A 14,151-nucleotide genomic window follows, 5' to 3' on the forward strand; every position below is an offset into this window, starting at 1 on the left:
TACTGTTGAATATTTTATTAAAACAAGAAGGTTTGTACAAAGAAAGACTGTTTTCCCCAGCAGTCTCAGAGGGTTTTGGAGTAGCGCCGCTGGACAGACTCTCTGTAGAACTGGAAGATCTTCTCTGAAGCCTTCTGGCTGATGGCAATACACTCTTGGAGCTGGGAACCCAGATTGAAAACGCACAATATAGTCAAAAATCGCAATGAATCATTATTGATTACATTTACATCTCAAATTCATTTATTGCTTATGCAATAAGCAAAGTCAGTTTTACTTAAAATTCGATATCATATTGTGAGATCCCTACCGATTGCTGTCCCTACTGAACATAAAGACCGCCCTACCTCATGGACGGAGAAGGATCCCTTGGTGGAGGACATCAACACCTTCTGCTCCGTGCTGTCGATGGCAAAGGTCAACAACGCTCGGCTCTCCTGGAGAAACAGTCAATGATAAATAAATAAAGAGCTGATTGACCCAATGTCACAGGGTCCGCCTAAAAGGGGGGGGGGGGGGGGGGGAGAGTGTACTGTAGGTCCACCTTCTCCTGTGTGGCTGTTGGGTCTGTTATGACCTGCCCATCCATGGCGATGGCACACGTCACGCCGCAGAACAGACAGCTCATGGGCAGCCCGGCGTCCATGAATGCCATGCAGGCAGCGTTCAGGAAACATGACAAGAGCTGCACAGAGGGTTAAGGAACAGGGTGATAGATAACTTGTTGTCCTCGATGGATGGAGAACATCTGTTCGCACAGAGCACATGAACAATATCTACCAAATGGCTACATGCACAACCACAGTAAGCATCCCCTAAATAATGATACGAATGGGCTGGAGCAGCCTTAATCCATACACTCATGACACAATTAAGAGTAATGCGGTGTGGTTTTTCTTCTATGAACAGGCACAACACAGGAGAAAGCGACAGACACAAAACCAGGGGCATGGGCCAGCTACTGAATGTAGGATACAGAACCATCATTGTGCAACACTTGCAGGATGAGAGTGAGCGAGGAGCGCGGGTGGAGTGAGGAGAGCAGAGAGGCTTCGCATGTCTCGCGGACGCACTGCTCCTGCGACCTTTCTTTCACACCTGAAACAAAGTGTCAAATTGTTCTCTTCAGAAAGGAAAACGTGTCAGCTGGCTCTTCCTAGTGCTGTGCATCGGTTGAGCAGAATATTTCAGCTACGTTAAAAACAACTTTATTTTATACAGTTGGCAGAGGAAGTTCAGAACCGGCTGGTAAGATTGACATGAAGACACGGAGATGGCTGCGTGTTAAACGACTTGATGAAGAACGGAGACTTCTGTAAAACTATATCTAGCGGTATAGATTTAGGACATGGTTGATTTCAATAAGGGCCTTCCAAGCTTGTTCATGCCGTGACCATCTCCTCAATACCAATGCAAAGTGACATACTACAAACATGTCTTATGAAATACATAATGGACACGGCAGGCTTGTATGCATACTTTTTTGGTTAGTTATATTAAAACATTTATTGTGGCAATCCCGCCATCTATTTGGTCCACTGCTGTGACCAACTTATGGGTCATCATGAACCACAATTGCAACAACACTGATTTCCACATTAACTGTTCATTACATTTCATTTATTAATTCATCTCCTTACTTGGTAATCCCACTTTAGTCTGTATCACGACCTCCAGGGTGGCTCGGTCGTAGATCTCCTTACTGACCTTCACCTCTGCTGGACCGTACACAGCAGCCAACACACTGGTGTCTCCTACACACGCACGCACGCACACACGCACGCACGGGTTAGACAGGAAGAGAGATATAAGATTGGTGTCTCCTTCAGAGATTGAGCTACAGACCGACTTGAGATTGAGAAAAACAAAACACTATATGTATAGAAATATAGAAACGATACTAATTTTCCCTGATCAGTACTGATCGTAATACAAATATATTCATTTATGATATGGGAGCTGACTCAGAGCGTCAACACATAACAACACAAGAACAGTTAGGGCTCTCTATATGGGCTGCCACCAGTTCGTGCAGTGTAAATTTAGGACTCACCTTGGATAAAAGACGAGGAGCCATCGGGTCTGGATAGTAGAGACTGTTCGCAGCCAAACTCTCGTAATGTGACGTTAAAGTTAAATCCATCCGAGCTACAGACCTCCATCGTGGTGCGAAGATTTGACGACGACGTCAGATGACGTTCTCTGTTTTTCTAAATATGGCGCTTTGTAGTGACGTCAGACAAAATGTGCTGCGGCTGCGTTCCAAATCTGATCAGTTTGTCGCTTTGGCTTCTTCTCGCCTAAGCGAGTTATTTTTTTTATTTATTTTTTTTAACGTTTAGGAAGTTCTTTATAAGTCTTCCTTCGCCCAAAGTTTCAAGTGATTTAGCAATGTCAATGTCGGTTTTTTATGCCAATAAAACTATTTATAATAGATAAACAGATAAATCGATCGATCCATAGACATATAGATAGAAAGAAGGAAAGAAAGAAAGAAAGGGAGCTTTCTAGATAAATGGATGGCTAAAAAATAGGAAGATGAAAAATATTTTTTGTTAACGTTGAAAGCCCATTGTTGTGCTTGAATAAAGTGCCGACGGTCTACTAAACAGATTATGAATGGGACGCGGCCCATCCCAGAACCAGTCAAAGCACCATATCACTGACCTACAAAGTGATAGCGTTCATATTGTGATAATATAGAGGTGTGAGCGCGGTGCACTGTATGGTTAAGCTGTAGAAGTCCACAAAGTAAACAACCTAGTGTTCACCTTTGCCCTTGAAATCTTTATTTAGTATTATTAAGTTATCCAGGGAGGGCAGATGGCGGCGATGAGAAGTGTGAAGCTCTCTGGGGTCTGTTCCCAAGCAGTGAGACAAATGACAGGGATGAACGCATGCAGGATGCTTCAACAACGGAGCTTCAGGGTTAATGTGAGTACAAATGAGCAATAATGATGTCCAGTAAGGTTAGATTGCTGCCTGACCTGCTAGCTGCCAGTTAGCATATCCAACCTTATAGCTTCACTGGCTAACCAGCTTCAACATGCTAGACCTGTATGGTAGCCTTACTCCAGCGAACCAACTCGTAATGTGTGTTTATAGACACAGAGTCATCATACAAACACATGCTTGTCCTTAATCTCAGGTTTTCAGAGTTTATTTAAGCAAAAATGACTTTATCCTAAGCAGCCACCCTATTGGTCGAACCCAGGGGAGTGTTTACACCCTACCCGGAAATGGTGAAAAATATTAGTATTAAATAAAGTGTATTGGATTGTATTTCATGTTTTATTATTCTCCTCCACAGATTTATTTATTGTCCTTTTTCATCAACTTCTTTCTCTACCACTTTGAGTTGTAGCAATGCTCCTTCCATGCAATGGAGGAGGCTGCAGTTCCAGGAACGCATTTCCACTCTCTTTCCAATCACTTCTTGTTTGGAAGGTTTATTCCACTCAAACACTACTTTCTGTCAAGCTACTTATAGGTTTCGCAATACGACTTTCTGTCTTCAAAGTTAAAGTCAAAGTGTCATTTGTGCGGAAAGGGTCATGCTTTATTACATTATTTTCTTCTTTTCGACGTGGCAAGCAAATAATACGTACGAGGCATAGTAGATTAAAAAGATGTGGAAATAAGTGCACCATAGTAAAATGTACATAATAAATAGTATATAGAATAAAAATAAACACAATAACACTTCTACAGTTCCAAAGAATGTAAACAACAAAAAAAATGTCCAAAGCAGTTTTGTAATACAATGAGGATACAAGTATTGAATTCAGTTTAAAGTTGAATGTGCGGCTGAATATATCCATACATTAAGATAATGTACATTGAATGTACTGATTTGTCATATTGTATAGCATTGCTATGCCATGTGGGAAAGGGTGCAAGACGGCAATCTTCCAAAATGTAGGGGCGTTTGTGAATTGTGTAAACCACTAGCAGTTCCTGAAAGGTGTCTCAGTAATTTACTGGGAGCTATGTGTGAAAGGGGCTATGGTTTCACCCCATCATAGCACCCCTCAACCAAAGCCACCTCTGCACACCTCCACTGGTCAGTGGTCAATCCACCCCCTTCACACCTTCATGCTCCATCCCTCCACCACATACACCCCTTAATCCCGGCCCCCCAATCAATTCATGCAGACTTTGACAAACTCTGTATCAATGGCCGACCTGACTAACCTTAACTTTGACACTTAAAACAATCTGAATTGGAAGAGATTATGTCCACCATTGAGTCCCACACCCAACAGTTGTCAGATATGGACACAGTGATGACGGATCACAGTGACCGGATTGTAGCCCAGAGCGAAAACTGCTCTTGACTGCAGTCAGACAACAAACTACTCAAGGCCGAAGGTGGAGGACTTAGCCTTGCTACTAGGTGCAATTATCTGCGGGTGGTATGTTTCCCGGAAAAGTTGGAAGGGGGAGACTCTTTGGTTGAGTAACTTTGTGGGATCCCGGGCTCCAGCTTCCCCAGACCCACGGCAGAGCGTATCGCATTGGCCCACTGTGGATGGAGATACCGCTGCCATGCTTGTTCATTATCATATTGTTTTGTTTTTATTATCTTTTAACTTCTTTTACTTCCTGTTATTCTCTTCTGACTATCTGTTAGTAGCCTATAGGTTTATCACAGCAAATTGTAAAGTTATTTCTCCACTAGAGGGCGCCAGATGTGTATCATTAGTCTACTGTGCTTACAGGTACTTTTATTCTTTCTCCTCACGTGTTTATAGGTTTAATTAATAATCGTATCATTATACAGCTGTATATTTCAGAGCCTCCCTGATTAATAGAGAGTAAGGTTTTCTGTTCAAATGCATCAGAAATCCAACAACACATTAACCTGCAGTCTTTATCATTCAACCAATGAAATTGGTTGTGGGGGACGGTTGGGGTTAATATGATTTTTTTTTTTTATTAGTGTTCTTTAAACATATTCTTGGTCTACTCACTTGTTTTGTCTATTTGTTTGCTGCATTTCCATGTTCTCTTCTCTTAATACTAAAATGGCTTATTATGAAGTAAACTCTGATTCTTTGGTCCGTGTACCTGTATTAGATTTTTGGTCTTGGAATGTGAAAGCTCTGTTACGTGATAGATTTCTAATCTCAAAGACTTGCCTAGTAAAATAAAGGTTGAATAAAAAAATAATCGTGAATTAATTGGATCTGATAATATTTGTTTTTCTGTGCTTGCAGGTATTGTGAAACAGTAGTCCTTTGATTCAATACGTTTGTTAGGATAAGGTCTAATGTCGTTATGTATGCTTTACCTATGTCCCTTTGCAGGGGGTTCGCCGGCAGCAGTCCTTCGACCCCACAGACAAGCCTCAGTTCCCCGGAGCCTCTGCTGAGTTTATAGACCGTCTGGAGTTCATCCAACCCAACGTCATCTCGGGGATCCCCATTTACCGGGTGATGGACCGGCAGGGTCAGATCATCAACCCCTCTGAGGACCCGCAGGTATGACGGCCACTTCACCCAGTGTTCCGGGTGTGCACAGTGTAGTAGACTACGCCCTGGATACCTTGACTGTTCTAGTGTGTCGAGGAAGAATGTCGCAAATCCAGTTCAATACTGTATGAACACATTCATCACAGTTATGCTATTTGTCTTTTGTTTTGGTATCTTGCCATTGTTGCTTTTGGGAAGTTCCAAAATGGCATGCCGAACATTTAGTCTATTTACTGTAGCTCTAGTGTTTTTTTTACCAAAAGTAACTTCACAAGTACATTTCTTTGTTCAACCTAGCGATTGTTAATACTTGCACTTGGTTCTATAAACATCTTTACCAACAGCGGTATATTGTTTCACTTCTTCTGACGAATGTACTTATTGTAAGTCACTTTGGATAAAAGCGTCTGCTAAATGCCCAAAATGTAAATATACTTGACCTAGTCTTAAGTCGAGTCGTAAAACAATTAAAAAATATATATATTTTCGTTGTACATAACAAATATTAAATCACCAGAGATAAAGACCTGGTAGTTGTGATTTCCCTTTAGCTTTTGGCCGATAAGGAATACGAGCCAATGCAATACGAGAACCAATTTCTCTTTACAATGAAAACTAGGCTAAGATTTATATATTTTTTTACAGAAATTAATTTAAAACAGGTTTATAATACCAGTGCTGACCAACATATAATGAGCAAACAATGAAACAATGATATCCATATCTGACAAAGAAACATCCTATTAATTTATACCTCACTACTAAAGAAATCTGTGATCGATATTGGATGGTCTGATCACAAATTGTAATGCATCACCATTTTCTATTAGACCAATCCTCTGTGCGAATTCGGCACATTGTGACCCTTTATTCCAACCCTCAGCTTTCCAAAGAGACGGTGCGGAATTTCTACCAGAAAATGACTCTCCTCAACACCATGGATCGGATTCTGTATGAATCTCAGAGACAGGCAAGTCAAGAGCCTAAATCAACGGCTCTTTGAATAAGAGTGGAAAGGTTCTGGGTCTGATCCCCGTGTCCACAGTCTAACGTGTAGGCATCCATGAGCCAGCCAGAGTCTCCCTAACCTCTACCTGCTCTTAATTAATGATCTTCAAATGCACTGCAAGTCAGTTATTGTGAATAAATAGTATCATATTAAGCTGTGTTACCCATAAGGGCAGTAGCAGAACAAAGACACCTGTTATCTTTTGTTAATGGTCCATCTGCTCCAGGGTCGAATCTCCTTCTACATGACCAACTACGGAGAGGAGGGAACCCACATCGGCAGCGCGGCTGCTCTGGAGCCTAATGACCTGGTGTTTGGACAGTACAGAGAAGCAGGTAAGCTTCAGGGCCTGGTGAAATTTTCACCCCTAATTCTGTTCCTCAGTTAAAACCAACAATGTAAAATAACCTCCTCCGTAATGCAAACCAAAATACAAATGCGTTTGTCATAGGTCATGACGACCAGTATACATGTACAGTTCTGTACTGTTGATGGTAGATATCCTATGACGACCAGTATGCCGACCCATCATTGCACCATGTACTCTAAAGTAGGCTGGCTGTCCTTGTCAGCTCGCAGGCTTCTTCAATGGTACACCTTCATTTGCAAAGCAATTACTGGACTACTCCCTTCATATCTCTGCACCTACCTCACTTTTAAATCAAATTCATCATACAGTTTGCGCTCTCTGGACTTTTTATCCCCCTCAGTCCCCAGAACTCGTACTCGAGTTTGGGAAGTGGGCCTTCATGTACTCTGCTCCCTCCGCCTGGAACACTCAAATTGCAGGAACTCATCACTATGAATGATTTTAAAACTCGACTCACATGTTTTCTAATGGCAAATTTTGGAGTTTGGCAATGTTTCACTGTATAGTGTTGTCTCAGAATTTTTCTTCTTCACCCACTGGAATGTATTTGTCTCTTTTTTTTCATGTCTGTGCTTTCTTTTTATGTTTCTTATATTTCATTCATTTTAACTGCTGCCACTTTGGCCAGGCCTTGCTCGAAAAAGAGGTCATTTGACCTCAAGCAATTTTGTCTGGTAAAATAAAGGTTAAGAATACATGTACTGTTCTATAGTGTTGATGGTGAATATCATATGACGACCAGTATACATCTACTGTTCTGTACTGTTGATGGTGAATATCATATGATGACCAGTATACATGTACTGTTCTGTACTGTTGATGGTGAATATCATATGACGACCAGTATACATGTACTGTTCTGTAGTGTTGATGGTGAATATCATATGACGACCAGTATACATGTACTGTTCTGTACTGTTGAGGGTGAATATCATATGACGACCAGTATACATGTACTGTTCTGTACTGTTGATGAATATCATATGACGACCAGTATACATGTACTGTTCTGTACTGTTGATGAATATCATATGACGACCAGTATACATGTACTGTTCTGTTGATGGTGAATATCATATGACGACCAGTATACATGTACTGTTCTGTAGTGTTGATGGTGAATATCATATGACGACCAGTATACATGTACTGTTCTGTACTGTTGAGGGTGAATATCATATGACGACCAGTATACATGTACTGTTCTGTACTGTTGAGGGTGAATATCATATGACGACCAGTATACATGTACTGTTCTGTAGTGTTGATGGTGAATATCATATGACGACCAGTATACATGTACTGTTGAGGGTGAATATCATATGACGACCAGTATACATGTACTGTTCTGTACTGTTGATGGTGAGTATCATGTGACGACCAGTATACATGTACTGTTGAGGGTGAATATCATATGACGACCAGTATACATGTACTGTTCTGTAGTGTTGATGGTGAATATCATATGACGACCAGTATACATGTACTGTTCTGTACTGTTGATGAATATCATATGACGACCAGTATACATGTACTGTTCTGTACTGTTGATGAATATCATATGACGACCAGTATACATGTACTGTTGATGGTGAATATCATATGACGACCAGTATACATGTACTGTTCTGTTGATGGTGAATATCATATGACGACCAGTATACATGTACTGTTCTGTAGTGTTGATGGTGAATATCATATGACGACCAGTATACATGTACTGTTCTGTACTGTTGAGGGTGAATATCATATGACGACCAGTATACATGTACTGTTCTGTACTGTTGAGGGTGAATATCATATGACGACCAGTATACATGTACTGTTCTGTAGTGTTGATGGTGAATATCATATGACGACCAGTATACATGTACTGTTGAGGGTGAATATCATATGACGACCAGTATACATGTACTGTTCTGTACTGTTGATGGTGAGTATCATGTGACGACCAGTATACATGTACTGTTGAGGGTGAATATCATATGACGACCAGTATACATGTACTGTTCTGTTGATGGTGAATATCATATGACGACCAGTATACATGTACTGTTGAGGGTGAATATCATATGACGACCAGTATACATGTACTGTTCTGTTGATGGTGAATATCATATGACGACCAGTATACATGTACTGTTCTGTACTGTTGAGGGTGAATATCATATGACGACCAGTATACATGTACTGTTCTGTACTGTTGATGGTGAGTATCATATGACGACCAGTATACATGTACTGTTGATGGTGAATATCATATGACGACCAGTATACATGTACTGTTCTGTACTGTTGATGGTGAATATCATATGACGACCAGGGTACATGTACTGTTCTGTAGTGTTGATGGTGAATATCATATGACGACCAGTATACATGTACTGTTATGTACTGTTGAGGGTGAATATCATATGACGACCAGTATACATGTACTGTTCTGTAGTGTTGATGGTGAATATCATATGACGACCAGGGTACATGTACTGTTCTGTAGTGTTGATGGTGAATATCATATGACGACCAGTATACATGTACTGTTCTTTAATGTTGATGGTGAGTATCATATGATGACCAGTATACATGTACTGTTCTGTACTGTTGATGGTGAATATCATATGACGACCAGTATACATGTACTGTTCTGTAGTGTTGATGGTGAATATCATTGATGACCAGTATACATGTACTGTTGATGGTGAATATCATATGATGACCAGTATACATGTACTGTTCTGTAGTGTTGATGGTGAATATCATATGACGACCAGTATACATGTACTGTTCTGTACTGTTGATGGTGAATATCATATGACGACCAGTATACATATACTGTTCTGTAGTGTTGATGGTGAATATCATATGACGACCAGGGTACGTATACTGTTCTGTAGTGTTGATGGTGAGTTGTTGACGGTTGTGTTGGGTTTGTGGTCCGGTAGGCGTGCTGATGTACCGTGGTTTCCCCCTGGACTCCTTCATGGCCCAGTGCTATGCCAACGCAGATGACCTGGGGAAGGGGCGCCAGATGCCGGTCCACTACGGCAGCAAGGACCTCCACTTCGTCACCATCTCCTCGCCGCTCGCCACCCAGATACCCCAGGGTGAGCTGTCTGTTCGGGAGTCTACGCGTGATCGATTCCCTCTCATATAAGCTGTTTACCGATACCCTCGGGAATTGGTGTTCAATTCCCTTTTGTATTGGGAGTTGATTGATTTAAATAAGGTAAGGCAGTACTTCCGAGCAAGCCTGTACTTGTATAAGTGTATGATATTGATTAGTTATAACTAACTAACTATATCACTGTGTATAACTAAAGTGTAGTTCTTACACACGGATCATTACAAAAACAAACGCACCGATCTGGAACAAATTTTTAAAAGGATTACGGGACTGGCGTTTGCATTGTTGTCGGAGAAGCCACTTAACTGGTTTAATTAATCTCAAAGTAGTACAGTACAGTAGCGGCTGGTGGTTTTTAAAGTGAGGGGGAAAGGACTGCGTGCTTGGTTGCCATTGGCCTGCTTGCACTGTTAGTGGCGTATGGTGGCATAAGTATGTGAGACTCAAGTTGTTTCAGGGTGTTTTGGGGAACTACAAAATAGCAGGGAGGGATAATTATGTTATCAAACAGAATGGTCAGAATAACAAACAATTAAAAGAACAACAAGAATATTATTCACAACTATTTGCATGGGCTGTAAGCCTAACATTGTTTGAGGCAAATGTGGATGTTAATGGATGTTTCATAATGTTGGTCATGGTGTTAAGCCAATTAAGATTGAGGGACTTCATTTATAGATCGAGTCAATCCTCCTCGCGGGCTCCGCAGCCCGGCCGCGGGCAGCCGGGCCGCAGGCTCCGCAGCCCGGCCACCATTGACCTCACGGAGACAACGAGCATGTTCTCTACGGTCTGCAGTCTAACCGTCGTCTCTGTGACCGAATGAACTCTCACTGTGTATAGCCGTCGGACGTGTTGACATAAACAGGTGCGTGTTGTGTTCACAGCGGCTGGCTCGGCCTACGCTCTGAAGCGAGAGAACCTGAACCGCGCGGTCATCTGCTACTTTGGCGAGGGCGCGGCCAGCGAGGGGGACGCCCACGCCGGCTTCAACTTCTCCGCTACCCTGGAGTGCCCGCTCATCTTCTTCTGCAGAAACAACGGCTACGCCATCTCAACTCCCACCAACGAGCAGTACCGCGGCGACGGCATCGGTGAGAGAGACGGGGAACGCTGACGTCCCACAGACGTGGATATCAAAGTCGGTTAAGACCAGCTGGTTAGCCTATGGAGATTTAAAAGATGGCTGGGACAGACTTGTTCTAATCTATTAAGATAATAAGAGGGACATTTACGAAGAACAACCACAAATATACACATTCCTTTTAGTGGATCAGAACCTGCCTACACACCAATATCGGCTTCAATTCGGAATATATGCCTGTATAATCACTTCATTAATTCTCTTTGGATAAAAAAAGTCTGCTATACTAGCAAATACAGGTCGTAGCTTCGTTCAGCCAACCCCATGGTTGGCTGAACGAAGCTAGTTCAGTGGGACCAGAGTGAACGTCTAGGTTCCTCCAGGGAGCCACCATGGAGACAGACATCACTGGGTGAGGGGGGTAGCTGCTCTGAGGGGAGAGAAATGTTGACGGTTTGCCGACTAGCTGCCCTGCCAATACAGCTGTGAGGAAAAACTAAAGACAGTGATGAGTGAAGCGTGAATAATACATTCATTAATGAATCACTTTATAAGTCAGTTTTCAGGTATGGCTCTGGCCGCTGGCCACCTCGTCAGTGCACATGGAAACGTTTAAACAAACCTAACATAGCTAAACTGACTCATTAATAAAGGGATTCATCTTTAATGTTTTCATAACTGAGCTGCTACTCCTTCATTTTGTCCATTCAGATTAGACCATCTTCCTCGCCATGGCTTTGATTCAATCCGCTAAACTCACATAAACTGGGTAGTTTGGAAATGTTTTCAAACCTGAGCTGCTGCTCTCTCATCTCCTCAATTCAGGTGAAGGTACGGCAGCTCAAGGTATGATGGTCTTCCTTCCTTCCTTTTATTCAAAATCACAAACACATCGTAAATTCAATGATTGATATGAGTTTGTGGTTTTGAATAAAAGCTCTGGTGATTAAAATTAAGCCCTCATAAATTAGCGGCCACTCCTACACCCTGCAAATTCAAGTGACGCCAATCTAATCGGCTGTTACATTATAGCCATTCGCTTTAATAAACTTGTATTCAACTGGAATTAAGGGAGAAATCTGCATGTGAATGTTTGATCTCGCCCTGATTCTGGTTAGTGTTTTAAATGCAACGCTGATACGCCGATACCAGCCTTTGACCCATCTTCTCCGGTATGTGTGTTTCAGCTGCACGTGGGCCCGGCTACGGCATGATGTCAATCCGCGTGGACGGCAACGACGTGTTTGCCGTCTACAATGCCACAAAGGAGGCCCGGCGCCGGGCAGTGGCAGAGAACCAGCCCTTCCTCATCGAGGCCATGACCTACAGGTTAGTCGGAGGACCAGATGACATGGAAGAACGGCTGAATGCCTTTATAGGAGCAGGAGGGGATGGACTGAAGAAAAGGTTTGGAATGGATGAGAGGAAGGCGAGATTGAATGGCAGAACAGGAAAGGATTGGAGATGAGTGGAGACCCGACCAGTAGTGCGATTACTTTTTTTATTTTTATATGTGTACTTATTTGCTGTGAGAGAGAATAATTAAGCAGTTAGTTCAGACGTTTTTTTGGATCACTGAAAATTATTTTATATCAATGCTGTGGTGAGCATTAGCAACATTTCCTTTTTTCAGTAAGTCTGCGGTGCACCGCAAGTTTGAGATGTCTTGAGGTAGTAACGACGCCGTAGGGGTTCTTTGTTTTGTACATTGCTCGAGGAACTGGTTTTAAGCTTTCGATCATGTTTCTAGTGAACTTTGAAAGGCATTTCCCTATTTGGTCAATTCCCTTGAATCAGCAATCAGTTCAGTCATGGCTGCAATGATGTCTGCGTGTATTCAATTGTTTAATTTGAACGATATAATGATTCATAGTTGCCGACTCGTTAAACCTGTTGTCAAAACTGTCACAACTCCAAGTGTTGAACATTATGACAGCGAGGTTAACTCCCCCCTCCATCCAGGATCGGCTGCGTGTATTCAATTGTTTAATTTGAACGATATAATGATTCATAGTTGCCGACTCGTTAAACCTGTTGTCAAAACTGTCACAACTCCAAGTGTTGAACATTATGACAGCGAGGTTAACTCCCCCCTCCATCCAGGATCGGCCACCACAGCACCAGTGACGACAGCTCGGCCTACCGCTCGGTGGACGAGGTCAACTACTGGGACAAGCAGGACCACCCCATCTCCCGCCTGCGCCTCTACATGACGGCGCGGGGCTGGTGGGGCGAGGACGACGAGCGCTCCTGGAGGAAGGAGTCCCGCAAGATGGTGATGGAGGCCTTCGAGAAGGCCGAGAAGCGCCACAAGCCCAGGCCCGACCTGCTCTTCACCGACGTCTACAAGGAGATGACGCCCAACCTGACCAAGCAGCGCGACGGCATGTGGAGACACGTGAAGCAGTACAAGGAGCACTACCCCCTGGAGGCGTATGAGAAGTAACCTCGCACACAGGCTGGCCGGCGGGAGGCCGTGCGACACCGCTCCTGAGTTGAACCCCCCCCCCCCCCCCCCCCAGGGTTGGTGGGTTTGGTATGCGTTTGGTATGTTTAGAGTTCTAGTTTTGATAAGACTTCAGTGTTTCTTCTCTACAAAGAGAAGGGGTGGTGTGTGTGTGTGTACCTTCACAATGTATTCCAGCTCTAGATTTTGTGCCTTATGTTACAGTGACTTTCAAGGTTACCAACCTTTTTCCTATAGCACCTTTTTTCCATTCATCCATCCGTTGTACACCATATTATACTATATTACCCTAGAAATGTACAAACTGAGCAATAAACACCACAACTATGAACTATAACATAGTTGTTCCTAGAGGCTTAAATAGGAGACGTAAAAGGCTCCAATTACATTTCCTTGTCTGTTTCAGTTTGAGTACATAACTGGTTTCCTTTCTTAAAAAGCCTGGTGTCTAAACATTCACATTAATGGGGGTAATTGGTTTATATTTACAAAGGTGCTTTTTGTCCCCTTATAGAACCTTTCAACCTTATTTCTGTTACAACACATCCTTGAGTGTCAGGTCTTCAGTGAAATAAGTTAACGCAACATGTTTGTCGGTTTGAAACGCTAATAAAAAAAATAAT

At 42.6% G+C, this 14,151-nt stretch overlaps 2 protein-coding genes across 2 annotated transcripts; one reads left to right on the top strand and one right to left on the bottom strand.

Moving 5' to 3' along the window:
* Positions 1 to 2,185, bottom strand: exosc5 (exosome component 5). Its single transcript, XM_079731800.1, has 6 exons — positions 2,054 to 2,185; positions 1,641 to 1,754; positions 977 to 1,098; positions 545 to 685; positions 348 to 437; positions 1 to 161 (listed from the first exon to the last, which is right to left on the bottom strand). The coding sequence occupies exons 1-6, from the start codon at positions 2,160 to 2,162 to the stop codon at positions 66 to 68; spliced, it is 672 nt and encodes a 223-aa protein (XP_079587926.1). The 5' UTR covers positions 2,163 to 2,185; the 3' UTR covers positions 1 to 65.
* Positions 2,186 to 2,637: 452 nt separating this feature from the next.
* bckdha (branched chain keto acid dehydrogenase E1 subunit alpha) lies at positions 2,638 to 14,130 on the top strand. The gene is made up of 8 exons (XM_079732681.1): positions 2,638 to 2,934; positions 5,310 to 5,483; positions 6,358 to 6,444; positions 6,710 to 6,818; positions 9,796 to 9,957; positions 10,865 to 11,071; positions 12,249 to 12,390; positions 13,165 to 14,130. Exons 1-8 carry the CDS (start codon positions 2,824 to 2,826, stop codon positions 13,505 to 13,507), a joined length of 1,335 nt encoding a protein of 444 aa, XP_079588807.1. The 5' UTR covers positions 2,638 to 2,823; the 3' UTR covers positions 13,508 to 14,130.
* Positions 14,131 to 14,151: the final 21 nt, after the last annotated feature.

The sequence above is a fragment of the Pollachius pollachius genome (assembly GCF_949987615.1).
Source record: "Pollachius pollachius genome assembly, chromosome: 3".
Taxonomy (NCBI): domain Eukaryota; kingdom Metazoa; phylum Chordata; class Actinopteri; order Gadiformes; family Gadidae; genus Pollachius; species Pollachius pollachius.

Excerpts from the sequence above, each read along its gene's own strand:
- exosc5 (XM_079731800.1), bottom strand. The coding sequence starts at position 2,162 with ATGGAGGTCTGTAGCTCGGATGGATTTAACTTTAACGTCACATTACGA. Across the intron at positions 1,755-2,053 it reads CTCCTCGTCTTTTATCCAAG|GAGACACCAGTGTGTTGGCT; the intron begins GTGAGTCCTAAA and ends GTGCGTGTGTAG. Across the intron at positions 1,099-1,640 it reads GACTAAAGTGGGATTACCAA|GTGTGAAAGAAAGGTCGCAG; the intron begins GTAAGGAGATGA and ends ACTTTGTTTCAG.
- bckdha (XM_079732681.1), top strand. The coding sequence starts at position 2,824 with ATGGCGGCGATGAGAAGTGTGAAGCTCTCTGGGGTCTGTTCCCAAGCA. Across the intron at positions 5,484-6,357 it reads ACCCCTCTGAGGACCCGCAG|CTTTCCAAAGAGACGGTGCG; the intron begins GTATGACGGCCA and ends TCCAACCCTCAG. Across the intron at positions 9,958-10,864 it reads CGCCACCCAGATACCCCAGG|CGGCTGGCTCGGCCTACGCT; the intron begins GTGAGCTGTCTG and ends TTGTGTTCACAG.